General features: G+C 34.1%; 1 protein-coding gene across 12 annotated transcripts in view; it reads left to right on the forward strand.

The window, feature by feature from the left end:
* Positions 1-13978, forward strand: part of how (protein held out wings) — a 39131-nt gene that overhangs the window by 22071 nt on the left and 3082 nt on the right. For 3 of the 12 annotated variants that reach the window (XM_032433775.2, XM_070206705.1, XM_032433778.2), the window contains exons 4-7: positions 5266-5382; positions 7452-7592; positions 8075-8171; positions 8435-8785. In XM_032433775.2, the coding sequence (XP_032289666.1) occupies positions 5266-5382; positions 7452-7592; positions 8075-8171; positions 8435-8785 (706 nt within the window). Of the gene's footprint in view, positions 1-5265; positions 5383-7451; positions 7593-8074; positions 8172-8434; positions 8786-9977; positions 10558-11921; positions 12955-13978 lie in introns of those variants that run through there. The other 9 variants (XM_070206706.1, XM_070206707.1, XM_032433789.2 and 6 more) reach the window with 8 other exon arrangements.

Raw genomic sequence — 13978 nt, forward strand, 5'->3', positions numbered from 1 at the left:
TCTCTCTGTTTATCGTTCTCTCTCTCTCTCTCTCTCTCTCTCTCTCTCTCTCTCTCTCTCTCTGTCTCTCTTTCTCTCTCTATGATAGCAGAGTTGATACTCTACATAAATGCATAAATTCAACTGCATTTGAAACAAAGTGAAAGCATTTGCTGCACAGCTGTCTAAATGTTTGCGCTTGGCATATAAAACTAACAATTTGATTAAAGAAAAACAAACAATATTTAATTTAGTGTATTTAAAGAAAAAACTTATATTTTATTTAAGTATTAATTGGTTTGGTCCGTTCGGTATGCAAATTTAGCTTGCTTAAAGCTTCTAATTAGCCAGCCACGCTTAAGTTTTTGAAAAGTTCTAACTGCAGAGCAAACTAGTAAAAAAAGTTTAAGGAGTTCTGACTAAGCAGTACCCTGTAATCTAATAAAGCAAAACTATATAGAGTTAGGCTTTTTTTTGTTTAAAGTCGATCAAATATCATTAAATAATTCTATTTTAGTTTTACAAGTGTGAACATGCATGGAAAAAGTTTTTCTTAAAGTTTCAATAAATAACTTAAAAAATAATCCATTACAGAGCATATACAATTAAATAAAAAACCAAGTGAAGTATTTGTCATCAGCATCTTCCAGTTAATTAATTTATACGACTACATTGCATAAGCCTTAACTGTTAGTCAAGTTGTAGCAGCGGCTGCAGCAGCATTAGCATACAGTTTGTTTTTATGTCCGATTTGCTCGTACAAAGAGCAAAGCCAAATGAATATGAATGAGTTAAGTCATAAATTAAGAAACGAACATAATATAATGCTGAAAAAGAGCAAAAACCGAGTTGAAGTTGCTTTTGATGAGGATGTTGCTGCTGCTGTTTCGGGTGCTGTTAGAATGCTGTTCTTTTGCTTTCCAAATCGAAATTGGAACAGCTCGATTGAGATTTACGACCACAGGGCATAGGTTTTATAGATGTATCTTCTTTTTATATGTACATCTAAAATATGTAGAATTTTGTTTTATTTATTTTTTTTATACAATTTTTTGTTTGATATTTCAGGTGTTCTGTGTATTTCGACAGTCTATTTTTGTCTTTGACCAACTGAAGATTTTTTTTTTGTGTTGGCTTTGGCTGTGCGCGGGTGTGTTTCAGCATTGCGATAAATCATTTCATTTAATTGCAATATTTCTAGCTCGATAGCCAAACATGAAAATCGCACAACATTTCTGACATTTTTCTTGCATATGACCAAAGCCAAATGGTTATAAGCAAGACAAATTGCGTTTCAAATCGTCCAGACACACAAGAAAATGCAACAAGTTTGCACACTGTTTATTGTGCATTCATATACCTTTATATATCTATTTATATATATACATCTATATATATATGTATATGTATATATGTGTATGTTTTGTGTAGCTTCGTCATTCGCCATAAATTTAGCCCATTGACTCTGACGCAGCAGGCAGGCAGCATTAGCCGAAACGTTTCATGAAAAATAATAGCAGTAAATAATTTCTACCATATTTAACAATGTAAATAATGATTTGTCAGTCGGCTGACAACCGGCAACAACGAGTGCCATGTAAATAGACAACAATTTGTCAACACTGGCCAAGCAAACATGATGGCAGGGGGCTTTGGGGAGGAGATCGATTGCAACGCATTGAATACTGCAAGACCACAAATACGGCCTCTTAATGCGCTTAATTGTAGCTGCTTGTTGTCGTTGTCGTTGTTGCTGTGTCCAAAACATAAATACAACTTAATTAAACTCAACATCTGTTGCAGAAACTGACACAACAACAATGCCATTTAACAGTTTACAATTAATTACTGTGCAGCTATCAACGCGCATAGCTGATGCTCTAGCTACTATTCCGCAGCCAGTGTTCATTGTAAATTCACTCTTTCTTTCCATCTGTCTGTCAATGTTCATCTCATTCTGCAGCTTGCTTGTCAACAAAATGTTCATACGCCCCGTGGCGTGGCGTGAGTAGCTCACATGTTTGCGCTTTGACCCAACGGGCATCTTCCTATTTCTGTTTTCAATTTATAAACATACAGATAAGAGCTTAGATAAAAGATGAAACTTATATGACACCTAAACAGCTGCTCAAACAAATTTGAACAAGAGCTCTGTTCAGTTGTCTTTATCAACCGTTAAATATTTGTTACAACTAGTTATGTAATACATGTATAAATAAATGTAAATGTAATATGTTTACAAATAAACAGACATTTCGATTTAAAGATTTTCAAACAGTTACCTAATTATAAATGGAAAACATATTAATTTTATAAAGAAGGAACAGAGAAAATTTTATTAAAACAAAAATTATGAGATTATTAATGTATTAATTGCAAGATGCGATCTCAGTTTTAATTTTATATATATAATTGCCAATTTTTATAATTTTAAATTAATTTTGTGTGGAAAAATGAATGTCCAAATTAAAAATTATCTTATATTTTGAGTTAGTTTTGCTTTTAGCATATTCTTCAATTCTTTATTAAATATTTTCAGCTTGAGAACCAGTTGCAAAAAGTGATTACAGCAGTTGAACAACTTAACAGATTCCACAACTGTTAACTGCTTAGCATAGTCTACTAAGCTGCATGCGACGTTAACAGCTGTTAGAGGGGCCTTCAAAAATGGTGTCCATTAGCGGACATTACTAACTGCTGGAATATTTATGTTAAATTGTTTTCAGCAAAAACAACAAATGCAACTAAGTGTAACTCATTTGTCTCAACATTTTGCACACTTTATGCATTGTGTGTGTCGTAAATAAAGTGGCAATTAATCTGAAAAGTGCAGCGAATTGGTCATGAACATAAAATGCTAATTACGTACAACTCAGATGCTCATTTCGATTTTTGAGTTATTTAATAAGTACAGAAACGCAATAGAAAAAAGTAACAACAACAGCAACTGCATGGTAGTTTGTACGTTTTTTTTTGTTAGATGTCAAGCATTGATTTATTTTTCCGCGGAATACAGACACACTTTTTGTGTTACACTCGGGCATAACTAAATACACACACACACACAAACTTTTACACACACCTATACAGAAGACATAGATTGTGTGTGTTTGTTTAAATGTACTTATACAGATTTGTAATCTATTTGATCTGCGCCGACTGTTGCCTAGTTTTGCATTTTTCTAGTTAACTGGCGGCTAATATGAAAAGATGTTTTGCTGTTAAAAACTATTTACAAATTTTGCGGCCATTGCCACCTAAGATACAAATAGCTTTGATATACAAGCGGAAAGCCTACTGTACTGCACAATATGCTATTATATATTTTATGTTCATCTGTTCCCTGACTGAAATAAAATGTGTCCTCGTGTCGTTAAGCAGCTTTTGACCAATTGTCCATTACATTGGCAACCATGGCAGCTGATTTTCATACCAAGTCTTGATATCAATTTTTAATTTGGGTGCATCTTTCCTTCTTTGAGGATTTCAGGTCGTTCTATAAAAAGCATTTTATGGCCGCTACTGCTGCTGGCTTATCAATTGTTAGTGCCTTTTTTATTTTCTGTATCAATATGTACATTTATATATATATATATATATATATATATATACATATATATAGGTATATAGTAGACAATGAATGCGTTCTTATCGCTGCTCACAATCTGTTATATAAGCCAGAGCTCGAATGCCCACATCTTTAGCTGCTTCACTTTACTTGCAGCTCCTGTTCGCTCCTATCACGTGCCTTGTCTTTGTCTGTTAACAGCATATTTGGCTCAAGTACTGTGCTCTGTCTGTAAACAATACCAACAAATATTGTTTACTTTTTATCGTTGTTGTTGCTGTCGTTGTTTGCTGCCGCTGCTTTTACGGCACGCGTTCCACTTGAGTCGCATAATTGCCACTGCACTTCCTTCATAACTGATTTCCAATAGCCCCTCAAAAAAACATTAAAAAGAAAACGATTTATAATTTATTTATACAATCATATTTATTTGGCTTATTGATTCGTTTTTTTTTTTTTCTTTTTTTTGTGTAAGCGTCCCTGTCTTATGTAAACGTTGAGCTCGACGCCACTCTTAATTAATAACCCGCTGCCAAAGACCAACAATTGCGAATGTAAATATTATTTTCCCGTATAAGCGATACTTTTCATGGAAAATTCTCTCTGCATAACCATTCAAGCTGCAAGCAGCACTTGTCTTGGTCTTTGGCCACATGCGAAACCGTTTCTATACGCGTTTTAAAATTCTTAATTAAAATTTGTAAGGCAACTAACTGCATTTATGCATCTGCAGCAATTTTCAATTGATTCGATCTCAATAGTCGCCTTGCAGCAGTAGCAACAGATGCGGGCTAACCAAACAGCAATTGCGAACGAAACAGATATAGATATATAGATAAAAATTAATTTTCTTACATTCCGACAACAACGAGTGTTGCTGTTGTAGTTGCTGCTGCCACTCACATCATCGTTAACACAACTACAACAACACATCACATCATCAGTTTGGAATAGATTTTTTTTCCGCTTTTTGTTAACAAAAGCCAAGCTGCGCCACATTTGGTGGGTGGTCGCCTCTGGGCTAGCGTTGCGCCATTAACAAGATATATATATATATATATATATGTAAATGGTGTATATATAATTCAGGTTAAGTTTTGCGACTATGAGTTAGCCTAATAAATCTATGATTTTATCGTCTAATTTATGAGCAGCAAATTACGCCTGAGGGCGTGTTCACAGAGACGGCATGAGGCATATGATAATTGGCCCCTGGCTCATCAATTACACAGCTGTTAGCTAGAGCTCAACTAGCCAAGCCTCATCACAGCGCTATCAGTATGACCTGTTGTCAGGCAGCTCCCCACCAAGTCGCCCTCCTTGATTGTATGCCAAATGCCTTTGACGGTTGCCGCCGGTTAACATTGCTGCTGCAGTTGGCAATCTGAGTATCTGGTTGATTGGTTTATCGTGCCAAATTCAGGCGTGTCGCCTTAGGTCATATTACGTTTTTGTCCGCTTGTGCACTCGGATTTGTGTTTCTTTTTTCTTTCTGCTCAGCGATTGACGCTAAAATTGAAAATAATAATTTTGACTTTGAAAGAATGTTTTGTGCATTGAATGAATTGGTTCATGAGTCAGCCTTCTCGTTTTGGTATTAATGTGTTTTAAATTTTCATGAAATCAACTTTTGGCATTAAGACTACAGCTAATTTGTTATTTATATTATTATAATTGGTTGCTCATTTCCTGTGATTTCTTATACATTTTCATTTCAGTTCAACTTTGTTGGTCGCATTTTGGGACCACGCGGCATGACAGCCAAACAATTAGAACAAGAGACTGGTTGTAAGATAATGGTACGCGGCAAGGGCTCCATGCGGGACAAGAAGAAGGTGAGTTCTGTTCGCATATATGTTTATGTATATACATATCTATAAGAACTAAAAACCCATTACCCCAGCAATGCTGCAAATTGTAAAAGCAATTCAAGACAATACAAAATTTGATTAAATTAGCACGTAAAATACCAATCAACAGTCGTCATTCCAATGCTCTGCATAGCTTGCATGCCAATTTAAAAGCCCCAAAAACTATAACCGCCGACACACACTCACACACACTCACACACATTCTCACACACTCTCACACGCATACACACCCACCCACGCAAAGGCACACTCAAATATTACTATACAACCACAACACATTTCTAATTAAATTTATTAGGAACTTTTCTGAAATGAAATGTCGGTTTTGACTCGGTTTTCGTGCCAAAATAAAAATTATTGTCAATTTAATGACAGTCTCAACTCAAATATTTTATACCTCGTTTAAATATATGCAAATGCAGAAAATGATACATAAAAGTGGGCATCGTCATATTATATACCGCGCTTAGTGTGAGGTTACGAAAGATTATTAAAAGGAAAAGCCTTAATTCACAATTGTGCCCTGAGCCCTGGACATTAGTCATTTTATAATATAATACATAAATATGTATCATGTCTATCTATATATATAAGATATGTGTACGTATCAAAAATCTTGTCACTCAAACGCTCTTGATGATTTAATTTCCTTTGGCGTTCGGCAAACAAACAAAAAACCAGAGCTAAGATGATTAAATGTATTTTCGTAATTCGTTAATGTAGCGCGCATTTTAAGCAAGACACACATGACAGACAGGCGGACAAACGGACGGACAGACAAGACATATAAAAATGTACACTTTTATAGCGTTGCAATATTTTGATAATTTAGTAGCTATACACAAAGAGCTGACACCCACTCAGGTGCTCAGTGCTCGCTGGTATAACGTCAGCCAAAAGTCTGTGAGTCATGAGATTTTCATGAAAATGACAAGCGTAAGAACAGAGCTGCCCAACGAAAAAGTTTATTAGCTGCAGGCAAATAAGCGATGGAAATAGGATAAAATATGTTGCTCAGAGTTGTGCAGAAGGAACCCAGAAATGCCAATGCTTTTGGGCTGGTTTGAAAATCCATGCAACATGCAGTCAAACTGTACGCGAAAAACGCTTTTCCACTAACGTGGCTCATTGCCTGCCTGACAGTTTTTAATTTGACAGAATTAGCCAGGCAGCGCTGCTCTCTCTGGACACTGATGGGGCAACTTCAAAAGCAAAAACTAAACTGACAGCTCGTCTGACACTTTGAGCCTAATTGATTAGCAAATCCAAGAATTTCTATTTAAACATGACAATATATATATATAAACTGTTTTATTTTTCGCCTTCTTTCACATTTTCGGTCAAAAGTTAATGCGCTGCGCAGAGCTTTGGGTCATCCATGCATTATTAATATTAAGTACATATTTCGAGCGTGACAGCGAAAAGTGGCTGCGGGTATTTGGCGTGGCCGAAAAGTAACAGCTTAAGCAGAATTTTCAAATTACAAAAATGCATTCTGTGTGGCGCAGCGTTACGCCCACATTTAATTGTTTGCGGCCATTAGAAAACATGCGCTACGAAATGTCGTCTTACAACGCCAATTTCTAAGCATTCCCCACCACCCTTTTTTTTATTGCCTCGCAATAGGAATACCATAGGGAGAGAGAATTTGCGGCTGGGCGGTGCGGAATGCGATTTTATTGGCATTCACGTTTGGCGGGTTCTGTTATTACGCGCATCACCAATAAACTGTTGCAGCTTGTGGTTGTGGTTGAGTTTGCGGTGAAGAAGCACTAAAAAATATGTACGAATATTTAAGTAGCTCTGCTGATGATATAGATAAGTTTAAGTGCAAACTGTAAAACCGGAACTTTAGCTTTTGAAAGGAATGAATAGAGAAAATGGTTGTTCAAGAAACCATTTTGCAGAGCAAGTATAAGCTCTGTATTATTATAACAAATTTTAATAAGTTCTCCTTGAGCCTATATTGTAGTTTTAGAGCGAATTAAACAGATGCAAATATTAATAAATTATTCTCGAATTTCTTTCATTAGGAGGATGCCAATCGTGGTAAACCGAACTGGGAGCACTTGTCTGATGATCTGCATGTCCTGATCACTGTTGAAGATACAGAGAATCGCGCCAAAGTCAAACTGGCTCAGGCTGTCGCTGAAGTGCAAAAGTTGCTCGTGCCGGTAAGTCAATACATAATAGCTATATTATATAAATGACATATATCAAATTAGCGCATTTCTTTTTTAATGCGAAGAAAACAGTGAAATAAAATCACTTTAGTATACGAAACACAAAGAACTCATGAGCTTACACAACGTGTAATTGAAAAAAGAATATCATTTAAAATTTTGGCATGCATTTAATGCCAATCACCTCCTTTTATTCATTAATCACTATTAAAAAATGTGTGCGAAAAACAATTGCGTTTGCTGTATCTATCTATCTGTATAAAATAAATAAATAAGTAAAAAATATCTTTGCTAAAATTGTTAACCATAATATTAATAATGATTTTTTTTATATTATTTTCATTTCTTTTACCAATCTAATATGCTTTGATGTATTTTGTTTAATACATTGAAAAAATCTACTACTACTACACACACATACACACACAACAAATACACTCAACACACATGCGTGCGCGAACTTGTACTAACAGCAAGCCGAAGGCGAAGATGAGCTAAAGAAACGTCAACTTATGGAATTAGCCATTATTAACGGCACTTATAGGGACACAACAGCAAAATCAGTCGCAGGTACGTTTATCAAGCTTTACCTATAAGAAAAAGTTAAAAATCTTTACATATTTACGCGACTCATACATAAACAGAAAAGAGAAACGTTCGTCTAATACCAACAGCTAACCCCAGTATTGACTAAAAAAAAAAAACAAAAATACCATCCGGCTCCTGCAAGCGATACTGCATATCGAGCAAATCGAGTCATCTAATGCGTCTAACCAATAATGATATAATGAATGTGTTTTCTTTGAATTTACATGGATTTTCTATACGGACAGCTTTCTCATGCGTTGGTTCTCCTTCTGCTTCTGTTCTGTATCCCGCAGTGTGCGAAGAGGACTGGCGCCGTTTGGTTGCTGCATCGGATAGTCGCCTGTTGACGCCCACACTGTCCGGACTGGCTACACAGCTACGTTCACCCGCTAATGCACCGCTGGGCGCACCCTTGATACTTAATCCACGCATGACAGTGCCCACAACAGCGGCAAGCATACTGTCCGCCCAGGCAGCGCCGACAGGTGCCTTCGATCAGACCGCCCATGGCATGATCTTTGCGCCGTATGGTGACTACGCGAATTATGCTGCACTGACCGGCAATCCTCTGCTGACGGAGTATGCAGATCATAGCGGTGGGTTGTTTGCTAGATAAACTACTTAATACATATACATACATATATATTTAAAAAAAAAGAAGCATATATACATACGTACAATCTATAATCTATAACTACAAATTATGATTTTCGATCAGCTAAATATTGATTCGATATACTCTTAACTATATGCGCCATAACTGTTGACACCAGCAAACACATGCACACACATCATTTTGAAATTACACCAAACAAACCAAAAACGATAAACACAAAACAAAAACAAATAAGAACATCTAATAAGCCAGTTTATAAGGCGAGTCATCGATCAGTTCAGTTATGGTTAGCCAACTTTTTAACTTTTGCTATCGAGCCAAACTGCGAGCAATAATACTTACTTACAACACTTACAAACAATTACACCACACATTTTGGGGGTTTTTCTTGTTTGATCTGTTAACGTTTTAACTTTGCAAGCAATTTAAATAATTTAAACGTTGACAGTTCTATTGAGAATACCACAGATACCTTAGACACATTCACATACGTCCAGTTGAAATTTCAGTCTATTAGGCACCATTTCGTTGTATATAGATTTATAAACCCAGTGAAAGTATTGTTAATGCATAAAATTTATAATTTCTGTTATAATTCAATTCCAAGCTTATTAACTTGTATTCACTTGAGCATTTATTTGTATACCCTTGCAGAGGGCGTCGAAGGCGTACTTAAACTTGTAATATATACAACATTTCAATAAGAAGTAGCCATATATGTCCGACTATCTGTCTGAAAACTATTTACTATATTTAACAAATATATTAATGCAATACCAATACCAAAAAACTATTCTTTCTAGTTTTTTACTTTGATAGATTTCATGTGTATATACAAAGTGTATAAATATCTAAATGCCATAAGCACAAACAGTTGCCAAACAGAACTGTAAGGGTATTCAAGCTTCGGCTAACCGAAGTACATGCTTCTTGCTATGATTTGATTTATTATTCTTACAGTGCCATAAAGTATGCTACACAAATTTGATTAGTGCACGCTTTTAACCCTTGGCATCGCTTGTTTCATATATTTTGCATGCCACTCCTCACAGCTATCGAAAAGTTTCTTAACACACAATTTTGATTAATATAATATTAACAATTTCTTGAATTTCCTTTATTTTTGACAAATAATTTTTTATCTGAAATCTGATATAAACAAATATTTACAGTTGGTCGATATATGCATGCCGGCTCCGTCTTTTGAACTTTTTTTGTTTGAGTGCACCAAGAATTTATTGAAGTCTATAAATTGTTAGTTTTAGTTCCAGTTAAAAAAAGAGTCTGTCGTTGACAGAGTGTACAACACAGAACATACTTAAACATATTGAAAGTAGTATACTACATATTTAATTATAGAGTACATACATACATGTATACATACATATATACATATATATTTATTTAGCAACAACAAATGCAAAACAGCACAACAAGAACAAGAACAACAACAAATACTCAAATACAAAACTGCAGCTTCATTGAAAGCAAACCAACAAAAAACTAAAACAACAGAATATATCGAAAAAAAAAAAAAATACAAATGAAAAAAAAAAGTTACATAAGTAATTATGATTATTGCTCGTCAAAGTTTTTGTTAGTTCATAGGTCGCAAACATTTCTACAAACTGGCAACTGGCGATTGGCAAATAAGTGATCTTAAGGCGCTTAGACGCAGATCAGTCTTCTTTTTATTTCCTTTAAGCATTTTTATTTTTGTTTTGGAGCTCTTTAACCAATTGCAAATTATCTACTTTTGAACATGAGTATATTCTAGTTGACAACAACAACAACAATTCAGCAGAGACAACAATGACAGCAACTGCCGGCGCAATTTGTTGGTTGTTGTTTGGGAACAATGAGTATTCTACTTACATACATATATATTACTTAAAGCCTTCAACAAAGTTGCTGAGAGTTATTTAGCCTTTAAGTATTTACAATTGTCTATGTTTTCTAGTTTTCTATATAAGTATGTATAATACATACGGTTAGGTCTTAAATAACTTTATTTATTTGATTTTTTTTGTTTTGTTTTATTTTGTTTATTGCGGTGTAGGTTGATGTTTATTTGATTTTATTTTCTTACAATTTTTTTGTTGAGTTTTCAATTCTATTTAAGTGCAATCTTTAGCTGATAGCTAATAAGTTTTGTGTAGCAATTAAGCTCAGTATTTATGAACAAATGTACCTTACGACAAGTTCAAGTTTTACATTTGATTTCCGTACCGTTTGATTTTTTTTTCCAGCCAGTGCCATTTTGAGCAATTAGTAACAGCCTCACATTTTGTAGCATTTTAATAAAAGAAAAGGGAAAAAAATATATACGCATATTTTATCATATTTATATGGAGCCTCGAATCGTTTTGGTGCTTAAACATTTGTAGACATAAGTTAGTTGAGGTTCAGGCAGCCGTCCAACAATTATTTGCAAAACTAGTCAGCAAAATCGAGCATCAAATGTTTGACAAACAGTTCAAACAGACGGACACTGATATAGACAGCTGGAAGAATGCTAAAGAACTCTTACACTAAAGTTATAAAAAAGAAAAACGCATATAACATACTTATATATTCACTTATATATTCACACAAATATAAACAAATAGTTGTTAGACATAATTTAGGCTAGTTTGAGCTGCCTAAAGATCACTTATTTTGTCTCAACGATATCCCAGTACCAAACAATATGCAATATATACGACTCATTCCAAAGAAACAGAATTTAAATGTAAACCGACATGCAATTGCAGTTACATAAATATTAAAAACATTTTATATTCTTTAATAATTTTGTTTTGTTATAAATAATGAAATTGGTAATTAGCAAAACAAACAGTGTCAGTGTTCCAACAGCAGCGAAAAGGAAAATTATTGTGTATTGTTTAAAACAAAAGCAAAGAGCAAGCATAAATATATATATATATTTTTCTTTTTATTACTACATATAAGTTTTGTAGACAATATACATATATACATATATGCCTCTATGTACATATATATATTTATTGCTTTGAATATTATATATATATATAATCCATATACCAATATATACACATATACATATATATTACTTTATATGCACATATCTACATGTATCGTATCGTATATTTTAGTAGGCGCCCTTAAGCAGCAACGTCGTTTGGCAGCTAACAGAGAACACCCATATCAGCGTACAACGGTCGGAGTGCCAGCCAAGCCGGCGGGTTTCATTGAGATACAGTAAACGCACAATATAGCAACAACAGCAATAAATGAATTTCGTTTCAGTTCACGAAACAAAAACGTTTACCCAAAACCAATTTTTTTTGTATTTATCTAAAGCAAATTTTTAAATTTTTTCTCACTATGTTAAAGAAGTTAACGATGAGTGTTGTCGTTTAACTTGCAAACTTATTGCAAAATTATGTGGTTTGTTTTATCTAAGCCCGCCATTATGTTCAAACTGGGCATTATTCAATTTAGTTCAATTATGCTAACGATTTTGTATTTATTTGTTTTGCACTCTGCATCTATATCAAATTTACTTTATTCAATTTGTTTTCAAAAAGTGTTTTTAATATAATATGAAGAACCTCTTGTATCAATTGCTGTTGCCCTGCTGTGTGCACAATGAAACCCAGCCAGTCCAGTTGGCCAGGCCGGTCTGTGCAGCTCCGTAACTCAGTTAATTCAGTCCAATAAATAACTCAAGCGCCTCACAGGTTAGTTGTGTTTCTACTCATTTTTTTAAAAAAAAATTCTTTTTATTACATTTATTTGTTTCACGTGAAGAGCAATCGCTATTCCGACAATGGTAATTGCACTTCACATTCGAGTTTTGATACATTTTCCAACACTCACAAAAAAACATAAAATAAAATGAAAATTGAAAACACATTTTTGCAACATCAACACAGACAGACACATGCTGAAATTGTTAGTGCAATAGACAAAAAAAGCCGCTTAAAGCTGCTAAACGTTAAAAAAAAATTACGTTGTTTTTATATTTTTGTTAGTCTATTTTATTTCTTTGTTGACGACGTTGACTTGTGCCTTTGATGTTTTACAAAAACGAAAAGAATAAAAAAATCAAATGAGATAAAAAAAAAAAAAAGATATGGGTAAGAAATTCGAATATCAATTTCTACTGCAAACTCGAAAGCAAAAGCAATTTAGTACTTTTTGTATTACTTTTTCTTAAGCCATATATAATTATTATTATTATTATTATAATATTATCTATTATGAATTTTATATGTGTATTTAGATTATAAGGCCCTGTTAGTCTGTAAAGTTTACCTTGTATATCATTTAAAATGTATGTTGCAATTGAACTGAAAGTGTACCAGAATAAAGATCAATGACTTTTGTTGAAGTGCAACCCGAACACAGAAAACAAAACCAACAAACAACAACAAAAAAAAGTACACCAAGTCTTATAATTTCACTTCTTGTTCGATCTTGGAATGCCCTCCGGGTATTCGTAAAACTCTTTTCAGTCGTTTAAATCTAACGCTTTCTGAACTTAACCAAAACACTTCCTACTTCGTCTCACATAACTCATTGATCACCATAAAGAAGAAGAAATGCATATTATAATTAAGAAAACGAAAACAATTAAAACACTTAACTTCTGTTTGCAACTCTAGTGCCCTAACTTAAGTACTTAACTTTAGCTTTAAGCTCTGTGTACGCACACTCCTAGCCAGCGTGGGGCCTGATGTACTACTATTACTACTACTACTACTACCACCACCACCACCACCACCACAACCACCAACAACCACTACCACATACTAGTTCGGGGCATAACTCTATGCTTAACGTCTGTCTCACTTCTATTCTCGTACATAATTACACGCACACTTTAGTATTAGTTAATAAATAATTTGCAAATGTTGCGCCAGAAGCAGTTTAAAGCCAACAAAAAAAACAAATTCCACCTACTACCACGTATACATTTTATATACATAAAATATCTTGATGTGTATTTAACAGACTTAATCTATAAGCTTAACGGTTCTGGTATCAGTAATGCATATGTTAAATATCTCTCTAGCATAGTAAGATAAAAAATACTTGTGTAACGTTTTATAAAATTGCATATGCATTTGCTTACAACTCCTGTAACACAAAACAAACAAACACACACACGCACACACAGAATTGAATACATATACATGTACACAAT

Source organism: Drosophila virilis, chromosome 2, assembly GCF_030788295.1.
Source record: "Drosophila virilis strain 15010-1051.87 chromosome 2, Dvir_AGI_RSII-ME, whole genome shotgun sequence".
Lineage (NCBI taxonomy): Eukaryota > Metazoa > Arthropoda > Insecta > Diptera > Drosophilidae > Drosophila > Drosophila virilis.